At 55.2% G+C, this 11,999-nt stretch overlaps 1 protein-coding gene across 1 annotated transcript; it reads left to right on the plus strand.

The window, feature by feature from the left end:
- Positions 1–10,945: 10,945 nt before the first annotated feature.
- Positions 10,946–11,999, plus strand: PIGC (phosphatidylinositol glycan anchor biosynthesis class C). The gene has a single exon (XM_057427057.1). The coding sequence runs from the start codon at positions 11,023–11,025 to the stop codon at positions 11,899–11,901; it is 879 nt and encodes a 292-aa protein (XP_057283040.1). The 5' UTR covers positions 10,946–11,022; the 3' UTR covers positions 11,902–11,999.

Consider the following 11,999-nt stretch of genomic DNA (forward strand, 5'->3'; position numbering starts at 1 on the left):
TTGATGCTGACAAGCTGCAGGATGGATTGACTGGAGTCAGCCAGCTGCAAGTAGCTTTCCCAGCTGGCACTGGAAACCTCTGGAGAGTCTTTGTGTCTGTTCCTTTCAGATTTCTCACCTAGTCATTCTGTGTTTTCATTAACACTTGGCATGTCCCACCCTTCCAAGAGCTCCGAATGCCGCAGACAGCAGACAGAGCTGTGTGCCAACACATTGAGAAGGGAAGAGGGAGAAGCTCCAGCTTTGTGCCTCATCTCTACACAGGCTGTGGCTTAAACGCCCCTGGGTCAGCAAACCATGGGCTTCCCAGTGACAGAAACGGCCTATCCTGCAGTACATTTATCTCTTTGGAAAATGGGGAATAACAACACAGCGCATGGGGCAGCAAGTTGGGGTGCAGAGCAGCACCTGCTGCTCCATGCCTTGCAGCTTAGCCAGGCTTGGAGCTGCCTGGATGAGTCTGTGACTCATGAGGTTGAACAGGAAGAAATTCCTGTGCAAGTCACTGGTAGGTTTCACAAGAAGCCTGTGGGATTTAACATGAACCTCTGGCAATGGGAAATGGGCTTGCTAAACCACAGTACGGATTATACTGAGATGAAAGTGGCCGGGCAGGTGGCTCTGACAGCGATTGGCTTTGCTCTATGTCCCAGTGCGAGTGCCAGCCGCAGGACCCACTGGCAGCTCTCCCAGTGCATCAGCAACCAGCCTGCTGCCCCAGTGCCACTCAGCTCCTGGGTCAGATCCTGTTGCCCCAGGAGCGTGGATCACACAGGAGCTGCCCAACCAGTTATGGGAGTGAGGCGAGTCCTGAAAAACACTGAGAAGCTGCCTCATGGTACTGGTGGGGCATGAGCAAGCACCTTTGCCATGAGGGTTTCTTCAGCCTTTTGCAGCAGCAGAACTAAGACATGGCACAGCAGCAGCATGGATCCATGGCTGTGAGGGCGTCTAACTGTTCTTGGGAGGGTTTCAAGCAGAGATGCTGTGTGGAGGGCTCTGCTGTGCCTCCAGGGACCTGCAGCAGGAACATGCCCAGAGCACCACTGGTGCAGAAGGTATCTCTGCCCAGGGGTGTGCCTCCACGCTGGCCCCAGGGAACTGCCTGGGAGGTGGGAAACTCCCCGAGCCAGGGGAGCAAGAGCACAGGTCCCACCAGCAGCTGGTTTAATCATGTCAGGGAATGCCACAGATCTCCCCTTTCAGGGCTGGAGGCTGCTGCAGAGAGGCAGGGCAATGTGAGCTTTGGCTGCAGCTGCCTCCCTCTGTCCCTCTGTGGCAACATGACCCCCAGGGTAGGACTCATCGCCTTCATGGATGCTGCCAGTTACAGTACCTTACCTGTTGAGCAAGAGCAGTGTGTCAGCACAGGAAGATGCCAGGCAAGGTGTGCATCTACATACTCAGTGTCCTGCCTCCAACCTCCCCAAGGATTCACAGTAGTCAAGTCACACAGCAGACAGAGAGCACTTCCCCATCCCACCAATACAGTTTTGGCCACAACCTCTGTGCATTCGGGATGGCCAGGAGCAGAGCAGTAGAGAAATCCATCCATGAAGCATTATAAATTGAAAAAAAACTGCTCAGCTGTCTGCTAGAAGCACTGGTAAACATTTATTAACTCATTGCTACGTATTTCCAGCTATGGCACTTGCCTCGGCGCTGGCAGGCAGTGTTTTGCTCAGGGCCATGCCACAGCATACGGCTGGGACCACCTCCATTGTCAGACTCTGCCTTGCTCCCGGGACAGTAATTCTTCCAGCTTCCTTGCCAAAAGCTTTTCCCCTAAGAGAAGGGGAAAAGGCTGTGAAGCCACACTTGGTCAGCTCATGCAGCTGCTCTCAACTGGCACAGCTCCCACACACTTTGGTCCCATTACCAGCTGGGGATTAATCACGCACCGTTTAGACCAAACACAGCTAAAGAGCTGTCACGAAAGATGGATCATTTAGGGGAAGCATTACAGTGACAGGTCAGGATCCTGGAGAAAAAGCCCCTTTGAGTTAGTCCCCACCAGGTATAAACATCCACCAAAAGAGCCTGGTGCCATAAGCCACACAGAGGTTTTGAGGCATCGCCTCTGACATACCCACATACCAATGCTTACTAAGCTTGTTTCTCAACCACTGATAAGATGAGCAATGTAATAGTAAAAAATTTACAGCTTACCCAACTAGAACCCATGATTAACCCAAAGCCCAATGTACTGTAGGGTTACTTGGGAGCAAATATTTGCATGGGATTCTCAAAAGGCACTGTATGTTCACAGTGGGATTTTGGCTTGCTCTTAGCCAGATCTCCCTTGGCTATACGCCAGCATGAGGTGAGCTGGGGCACGGGCTGAATTCAAACCACTGTGCCACTGATGGTGTATGTACCTGCATCCCCTGGGTGGGGAGGGCTCTCCATGGCCTGCAGTGGTGATGTGTAGGCACAAAAGACTGGGTATACAAAGCATAACGCGTTGCACTGGCAGTGGTACAAGCATTGCTCTGCTGACTGGGAATAAAAGCCAGGTCGTTGTGCTCAGTGTCCCAAGTAGCGAGACCCGGAGGGAGCCACCCAAGGGGCAGCTCTGTGCGGTGTTTCTGAGCAGGAGGAGAAAAAAGGTGCTGTGGTTTTACCTGCAAACCCTACACGGCTATGGGGCAATGCTTGTCCATTGCACTCTTTTAACACTCAAATGGACCTGGAGTGTTGCACAGGCTGTAGAGTATCTCTCTGAGATTTGAGCACTGAGGCCAGGGAGCAGTGCTTGACTTCTGGAGAGACACCTGATCCTGGGTTACGTCCTGGGCCTTTGTTTCCAGCATTTTCAGGAAGCAGATGCTAAGCCTTCTGTCGCATTCATCCCTATCTGCTCTTTACAAAGGCTTCTTGTTTTCCCAAGCATTGGGGTTTTTTTCACGTGTCATTTAATTCACACAAACTCCTTCCTCTTCTGACTATTGATCTTGGCTCCTTACTGGTTAAAATAAAGTAAACCTTTCATAAAGAGGTTTTGACAACGAAACTTTTGTTCCTTCCAGACACAATTTCCTGTTTAATTTCCTGACCGTTTCTTATTTAGTAAAGGAAAAGCTGTAAATTGCAAGATTGCTTTCCAGAACTTCCTCTGACTTTAGATGAACTGCTAACCACTTGCAGGAAAGAATTCAGCATAAAACTTAACTTAGAAAAAAATCCTGAATTCTTCTGCACTTCACACCAAAGGGAAACAAGCTGCATAAACCAGAAAAGGGGTTGGAATAATTTGCCTTGCAAAATCAAACAAGAGCAGCTCTGCCTCCAGCTGAGCTAATTACGCTTGCATCACTCAATAAACTGCCTCCAAGATATGGGACTTTGGGAGAGGATTGCTGCAGGGTTTCACCCCTGGGCTGAGGTGGCTGGGAGTGTTGGTGGAGTTTGCACACTCAGCGGTCCTGCTCATGTCATGTCTCTGCCATGCTGGGGCTGCCATGCTGTCCCATGGGGAGGGCCCGTGTCTGTGCAGCCCCAAAGGCAGGTCCTGCATCCCCTGTATGGATGCTGATTCCCACTTCCACACCCCTCTTTAAAAGCTGGTGGGCACCACCCTGGGCTGCCAGGCTGTGAGCACAGTCAGAGTGACTGGCTGATGGAGCCGACCAAAACGCTTGCTGTGCACAGAGACTCGTTAGGTTTATTTAATGTGGGCAGCGCAGTGGTGCGTGACGGCGCTGAGGAGTGGTGGGCAGCTGTCATGGCAGGCAGGGTTGATTGCACAGTGACACTTGGCTGGGGCTGCGTGACCTGGTGTAGGAGAGCAACTGCTCTGATCTCTAGCCAGCAAGCCTCAATCGTGCCTGAAAGAGCCTTGAAATCCAGCAAGGTAGGTGGTACCACAGTCCTGCGGCTCCCAAAAGCACTGATGGACCATGGCTGGGATCACCCGTTTAAACGGCTCATGTGGCTCTCCAAGGGGCACAGCCAGGGTGGGAGAGAGATTTCCTCTGCCTGGCTCTAAGCCCCCTATTTAGTTGCTCAACACCTGAAAGTCAAAACTTTAAGTAAGATGGATGAAATTAATTGAGATGGGAATTCCACTTTTGGAAACATTTCCATTTGGTTTCCTTACTTGGAATGGCTCTGTTTGAATTTATCTTTGCCTAGAAATAGGAGATGAAATGATTGTTCCAGCAAGGATGCCCAGGTAGGGTGCATCAGGGAGGACCCCTTTTGGGATCACAGAGCCCCATCCTGCATGACAGAAAATACTATTTCCTACAGCCAGTGCTTGGGAACTGATAGAAAATGGCTTCAAGGAGCCATCCCTTAGCCTGGCAGCAGACGTTCAAGGTACAACCATAAGCAGCATCCTTGCTTGATGCAGTGACACCAGTACAGAGGCTGCTGCTCGCTGCCAGCCAGAGAGACGAGATGGTCAGCAGCCGAGGAGCTGCTCTTGCCATCAGGGCAGGAGGGCTGATGGGGTGGGGAAAGTCCAGGGCTGCTGGCAGCTGAATCACAGAGAATCGAAATTAGCTCTTGGACACATGGTGGAAACGTGTTGTGGGACCAGGGGCTGCCAGCGGGGTAAACTGCTGCAACGGTGCCTGCTGGTTCCCCCGGTGCTTCCTGGCAGCTGCTGTTTGAGCCCCCTGGGAAAAGGAAAAACAAATCTTGCTACAGAAACCAAGGAACAGCACAGCTTGGTGATGGAGGTATTAAGCTTTTGGGGGGCTTTATTTCTGGGAGGACAGTGTGGGCTTCAGCTGCCCATAAGCACTGAGGGCAAGCAGAGGGGCTGGGAAAGCACCCAGTGCAACCCAGTGCTGGGTTTCTCATATGGCCCCATGCAAATTGAAGCCAAGGCAGGCAATGCGTGATCCAGCAAGACAGCACATCACTGCTTTCTCCACACAAAACCAAAACCGAGACACCCCCCCGCACTCCCCCGGAGCTGGGAGGGTGGCTGAGGCCCAGAGACAGCTCTGCTGGAATGTACCATCATGGCAACGCAGCCTGAGCAGGAGCAGCAGCACCTCCGCTAGATGCAAGTGGTGAAGGTGAGAGGGAAGGAGGGCCATCCAGGCACACACAGGGAACCCCATGGACTCAGCTCAGCCACTTCCTTACCCTCTTGCCGAGTACTAAAATAAACTAAATTCCCACCTGGCTCCATCCTCTCCATGGCAGACATTTAAGAATGGGGGGGGGGTGGGGGGGGTGGCAGGAGCAGGAAGGGTCACTCCTCAGGGACCCACATGCTGTCAGGGGAACATGCATGTCCTGGAGAGCCTGGTGCAGGGGACCCTCCTCCCTGTGTTCTGGGATAGGATGTGCTTGTATTGCAGGGAGAGGCACTGTATGTGTAAAACACACCTCAGCCCCCCCATCACACCGTAATTCCCAAACACACAGGCTCCTGTTTGGAGACTTCAGTTAGATGTTCATGGGAAGAGGGCAGGAAGGGCTCCTGGGGTGAATATATCCTGTGAAACTGCTGTGTTTCCAGGTTGAGGCCATGCTGTGTTTGAACAAATGCTTCCTTACTAGTCAAATGGGAAGGTGAGCACAGAGGAGGATCCTTTCGCAGTGCACCAAGCTAAAGCAGTGATTTACAACCTGTTTTGACCTGTGCATGCCAAATTTTTCCCCAGCTACACTACCCATAAAAGCCAGCCTGTTTGCATACACTATTTCATCCAATGTCCCCCCTTCCCCATCTATTTCTGGCTTTGCAGTTATACAGCTAAAGAACATAAACATATCCTGGGCAGACAGTAAAAACCTTGTTAGGAAACTCCAGGTCTCTTTGCGCCTTTCGCTCCATATCCCAGAACTGCAAGGGGAGAGAAGCAGCTGCTGCATGAGGCTCAGGGCAATGGACAGCTGGTGTGGGACAGCTGGTGTGTGGCTCCAGCAACCACCACCCTGGGTACCAACTCTCCCCAATGATATGTTTTGTTTGCCCTCCAGGGAATTGGGGTTTTCGGTATTTTGCCACCTGCAGTTCTTTTCACTGACAATGGCAGAGCTGGGTCAGCACTTCACATCCCATCCCCACACTTCAGATTCAGGGCTAAAGAAAGAGGAACAGTCAGAAACCACTCAGCAAAGCTTTGTACCGGAGCCCCAGCCCTGTTTTGCCAGGTCTCAGGGGCACCTGAGTGAACGATAAGACCCTCCCAAGTCCTGAATCTTGGACATTTTTCACCTTCCAGATTTCATGGCAATCCATGCTCGGGTACCACAGGAAGGTTTTAGGTTTTTCACCCCCAGGTCTGGTTTCATCACTGTGTGCATTAGGAACGTGCCAGCTATGGCTGAGGGTTGAGCTGAGCTTACCTGGGCAGCTGAAGTTTGGAAGTGTCGCACTTTGGAGCACCCTGCAGCTGGCAGAGCATGTTGTTGATACCATTTTGGGCTGCGCTTCCTAGGGATTTTTATTTTTAAAGCAGATTAAAATACAAACCCATCTTCATTAGTGACAGGTTGACTTTCACAGAGCTCCCCTATGGAACAGAACCCTGCTGACCCATTGCACTGGAGCTGGCTGGGACCTCAACTGAGCCAACTTGCCCGTATCTGTCCCTGGAGCCCAGTGCAGGCAGTGGGGAGGGCGTTTTTCCACAGGGCTTCACCGATCCATGCTGACCGCTGGGGAATGCCAGAGCCAAGGTAGCTCAGTTTTGCAGCTGCCCCAGAGGCTGTGTCTTCCAGAGGTCACATCCCTGAATCCATGTGCCTTTCCACATTATGTCTTTTCTGCCCTAGCTCCTTGACTTAGCTCCACAGCAGCTTTCCTGTCCTTCTGCCTCTGCAACAGGCTCAGCAAATCCCAAAGCTCACCTAGCAGATGCCAGTGCAGCCTGGGCTCCTCAGACCTGAGCCCAGTTTCCTAGATTCCCTAGCCCAGAGCAGCATCACTGGGTACCTCCTTATCTGAGTTTATTGCCTGGGAGGGCACTAGTTTCCCTTTTCCCTGGCTGCTCTCCCTCCCTTCCTACTGCCTTATTCTCTCTTGCAAGCCGCCACATCTCGTCCAGCCTGGCCCCTGTCCTCCTAGGATGCTGGCACAAGAGAAAACCAGTGATTCACCAGCATTTAGGTCCTCTCTTTGTCCTGGACAGGGACAGATCTCCCAGGAATGCCTCCATAGGATCTCCAGCAAGGTCCTCTCCTGGAAATGAAGTGCCTGGGACAAGAAATCTGATCTGCACACAGGGAAAAGAGATGCTTGGGAGAGCTGAAGCAGCACCAGACTCCCCGATGCCCAGACACACCACTATGGGGGACCCCAGGGCAACCAGCCCCCCATGCCTCAGCATCTTCCCCCAGGGCTCAGCCTAGCTGTGGGGCACTGCGCCGGTGGCATTCCACTCCATGCTGGGGACTAAATCCAAAACATCTTTAAGTAGGTGATTGCAAGAGGGCAGGCACGGCCCCTGTCATCGGCCCATTTAAGGCAGGAGATGGTCTCTAGGCACAGAAAAATTCAGCAGCTGGAGCTCCACCAGCCTCCCCCTGGAAAACATTCCTGTGGAGGGAGGGTTCAGCTCCAGGGTCACTAGGGAGGGCTAGGGGATCACTTGACAGAAATGAAGCCCAAGCATCCATAGCTGTGCTCACAGGCAGCTCCATCTGTGCCACTGCCCCAGGCGCATGGAGGGACCCAGCCCCATTGCAGCAGCCTGGGATACGCAGCACAACCTTTGCAGGCACCACTCGCTGCAGTGGCACAGTGAGGAGGACAGAGCCCGCACTGCAAGGCAGCCTGCAAAGCTGCTGGTGCCATCACAGACCTACAGCTGGAACAGCCCTGTCCCCCGTGAGGTGACGCGGGTGGGATGCAGGGGAAAAGCCCCAGCCAAGGGCATGGAGCAGTGCAGGAGCTGCCCTCATCCGTGCAGCCTCAGGCAAGCTCAAACCCTAAGCAGGGTGTGCTGTTTCATTATTTCAAAGACTACGTCTGTGGCACAAGTGATATACCCACCCTGAGAAGAAGCAGACACACCTGGAGGCAGCTCTGAGCCCTTGGGGAGGGTACCATGCCATGCACAGTTTGATATTCAAATATCTCCAGTGGAGGTCTACATCAGTCACAGCTATTTCAGTCGTGGCCTGTCACCTTTTCCAGCCTTCCTTCCAAACAGCTTTAGAAGTGTATTCAAACATTCAGAGCCTGGCAGACGCTAAACAGATCCTCAGTGGGGTCTCCTTGCAAAGGGCAGGGTACAGCCAAGCCAACATACACAGAGCTTGTAGTGCCATAGAATCCAGCTCCTCATTCCTACATTTCAGCAGAGGGGCTCAAAGCACTCACCATCTTACAGCCTCTCCAGAGGCCAGTGGCACCTGGGGACACCTAATTGTGAGGTGAGGGAGGTCGTCATGTGTGGACTCCAGAGTGGGAATTAAGATGTGCTCACAAACGGCTTTTGCATCCTTGACCTTAGATACTGCTCATCCCTGCCAGGAGAGCCCCATCAGCCACGTAGCCCCAGGAGGGCTGAGGAGTGACTCCACAGTGCACATTCCCCTCTGACTGGCAGGAACGGATGGTGATGTGGCGAGTCCCGTGGCTGGTCCCGCTAGGACTGTTGTGCTGGCAGGCAAGTCATTCCCTGCAGGCAAAGTCTGGGCCACCCAGGCAGGGCTGAGCTGCCCTTTGGACTGTGGGCAATGCGCTCACGCTGTGACAGCACACACTGTGCCGTCTCGTGGGGATACAGTGCCAGTGCTGCAGCGGCAGCTGCTCCACGCCAGAGCCCATTGGGGTCTCCCAAGTACCAAGTGGGTGCCAGGCCCATAGGTCTTGGCACTGCATCAGCACTGCCAAGGGTGTGGAGCCAGCACCAGGGTGATCCCCTTGTCTGGTGGCTGAGCACCCCATGGGGGGCTACGGCTCCTATGCTGGCATCTCCCAGAAGGGCTTTGCTTTGCCATGGCTGACATCACGCAGCACAGCTTGGGGATGCTGAGAGTCATGGACCAGCAGCAGTCTCTGGCCTCTCTCTGCCTTCAAGGGGGACTTTGGTGGCCACAGCAGAGGAGATTTCAGGGAACACAAGAAGCAGCCCTTGCCTCTGTTCTCTCCCCCTCCACTGGAGTTTCCAGATGGACCTGACCATGTGGAGCATCATGTCCCAGCCCCAGCCCAGCTGCTGTTCCTGGTCCCTAATGCATCATGGCTGTGCACAAGAGCACAGCATTGCCCTGCTCCCGCCTGTGGGACGTGATGTCCCTTCACTTTGGCGGCCATGGCACTTCTCATGCTGCCCTCCAGACTTTTCTCTTGCAGGCCCCTGCTTTACTTTGCAACTCTGGGAGAATGACAGTTTGTTCAAAATCTTGAGTTCCCAGATCCTGGCTTTCAAGGCAATGCCAGCAATTGCAGGAGCTAGCAGCATTCCCTGTCCTTGTAGGCACCAGCTTGCATCCACAAAGGCACGCACACTGCTCTGTGCAAAGTGAGGGGATTGGAACTTGTAGGTAGGGCAGCTAAAACTGGGTCCCGCTCCATCCTGGCTTGGAGGCAATGATATGGGACAGGAAGATGGCACTTTTTAGATGTGGCTCAGCCTGAGGCCCCTCTGAAGGCACACCATTAGTGTGGGAGTTACCTGCTGCTCTGCACGTACCTGGAGGAGGCGAGGTCCTCCTTGGAGAGTCCCATGCAGCAGGCACTGGCTGGCTCCTGTCCTAGTGAAGGGAAATATGTGAGGCCTGTGGGAATAAAACAACCACCAGCTCTTTTGCCTGCTCCCACTGTGACGGGATGGCCACGAACACCCCTCCCTGAAGCACAAACAGGGCAGTGTTTGGAGCTGCTCTACCCCCCGCTGAGGCCTCTCAGGTGAGGCCAAAATAAGCAACTCCTCTGCAGCGAGCACCTCTCCAGGGCTGGGAAGGCTCTGACCTGAACACACACACACACAAACACACACACACACACACACACACACACGCTTAGGGAAAATGCCTCTTGCCCCTGCAAATCACCCCCTCCCCCATCCCGTTTTGTTCCCTAGTCCTGTTGCTGCATGCTAGCTCCGTCCCTTTGGTGAGGGGATGATTAAGTGCACCAGATGGGTGTCCATGGAGAGGTGCTACTCAGCCACTGCTAAACCATGAATTCTCCTTTGCCTCCTCCACTTCTTGAGGGTGCCAGCAGGCTTGGGGAGCAGAGCAGCACTGAGCTGTGAGCACGCAGGAGCTGCAGGGGAAAGGTGACCCGTGCTTGTAGCATCACACCCACATTCCCCAGCATGGGTGCTGGAGCCTGGTTTGGCCAGGAAAGCAGGTACCTCGCTGGGCTGGAACAGGGAGTGGGGCTTGGGCCATGGTCTGGGGTTACTCACTGAGCAGTGAGGACAGACACACACACGCACAGGGAGTTCCAGGCCAGATCCCACCAACTGGCCGTGCCCTTCTTGACGGCCACTTAAGGATGGCACATTAGGGCTGCAAAGACGGTCCTCCGGGAGAGCCCCTTTGCCACAGTGCGAGGGCACAGCTGCTGCCGGGACCACGGCAGGGCCTCACAGCCCAAACCAGGAAGGAGGAGCATCCTTCCTTCCATGGGCTGGCAGCACCTCCTGCAGGTGCCCACCCAGCTGTTTGGGGTGCGGGGAGGGGGACACAGGCAGGAGCGAGGCAGCCGCAGGAGCACTTCCAGGCAGAATCCTGCGTGCAGGGTGAGGGCTGTGGCATTCAAGATGGCCAGATCCTGGCACGGAGCCGGGGTCTCCACAGAACCCCCGAGAGCTGGCTGCGGGGAAGAGCCTGCTTGCCTGGCGAGGGGAGTGCAGCCGCGGGGTGCCTGACAGTGCCCAGCGCTGCTGCTCCCTCCTCATCCTCCCCTGGGCCCCGGCCGCATCCCCGCACGGCGCTGGGACCTCCCGCCGGCTGGTGGCGGCCCAGAGCGCCCGGCGTCCCTTGCGTCGCGGCCGGGGCGAGGCGGCGGCGGTGAGACCGGGCCGGGGCCGGAGAAGAGGGTGCGTGTGTGTGGCGGCGGAGCCCCTCACATCCGCCCTCCCCGCCCGCCCCGGGGAGATGGAGCCGGTTGCCGGGCGGCGGTGGCAGAAGGTGCTGTACGAGCGGCAGCCCTTCCCGGATAACTACGTGGACCAGCGGTTCCTGGAGGAGCTGCAGAAGAACGTGCACGCCCGGCAGTACCGGTACCAGGCCGTCGTCTTCCAGTCGGGAGTGGTGGCACAGCAGCTGTGCAGCGTCTGCGTCTTCGTCGTCACCTGGTGGTACATGGACGCTGGGGTGCTGAGCCCGCAGGGGCTTTTCGGGGTGGCCCTGGTCTCCTCCCTGCTCGGCTATGTCCTCTTTGATGCCGTGGACGGCGGGGCTGGGCGGTGGGAAAGCGGGAGGACACGGTGGGCTGACCTGAAGAGCACACTGGTGTTCACTGCTTTCACCTATGGCTTCTCTCCGGTGCTGAAGACGCTTACCGAGTCTATCAGCACTGACACTATCTATGCCATGTCAGCTCTCATGCTCCTTGGTCACCTCATCTTCTTTGACTATGGTGCCAATGCTGCCATTGTCTCCAGCACGCTGTCCCTCAACATGGCCATCTTTGCATCCGTGTGCCTGGCTTCCCGCCTGCCACGCTCCCTCCATGCCTTTGTCATGGTCACCTTTGCCATGCAGATCTTCGCCCTCTGGCCCATGCTGCAGAAGAAGCTGAAAGCCCTGACGCCTCGATGCTATGTGGGGGTGACAGTGCTCTTTGCGCTGGCAGCACTGGCGGGGCTGGCCACCATCTCCACTGTGGGCGCCGTGCTCTTCACCTCACTGCTGCTGGCCATCTGTGGCCTCTGCCCTTACTGCCTCATCCGCCTTCAGCTGCTCAAGGACAACATCCATGGGCCATGGGACGAGGCTGAAATCAAGGAGGACCTCTCCAAGTTCCTCATGTAGGTCCCAGGGGGACCCTCTGCTGGGAGCAGTGCAAAGGTCCTTGCTGGGGGACAGCCGTGCGGGAGGAGGACACCTGTCCCAATAAAGCCTCTCACCCA

The sequence above is a fragment of the Pezoporus wallicus genome, unplaced genomic scaffold (genome assembly GCF_028554395.1).
Source record: "Pezoporus wallicus isolate ANWC-B61680 ecotype Strahan unplaced genomic scaffold, APGP_CSIRO_Pwel_v1 scaffold_7107, whole genome shotgun sequence".
Classification (NCBI taxonomy): Eukaryota; Metazoa; Chordata; class Aves; order Psittaciformes; family Psittacidae; genus Pezoporus; species Pezoporus wallicus.

Excerpts from the sequence above, each read along its gene's own strand:
- PIGC (XM_057427057.1), top strand. The coding sequence starts at position 11,023 with ATGGAGCCGGTTGCCGGGCGGCGGTGGCAGAAGGTGCTGTACGAGCGG.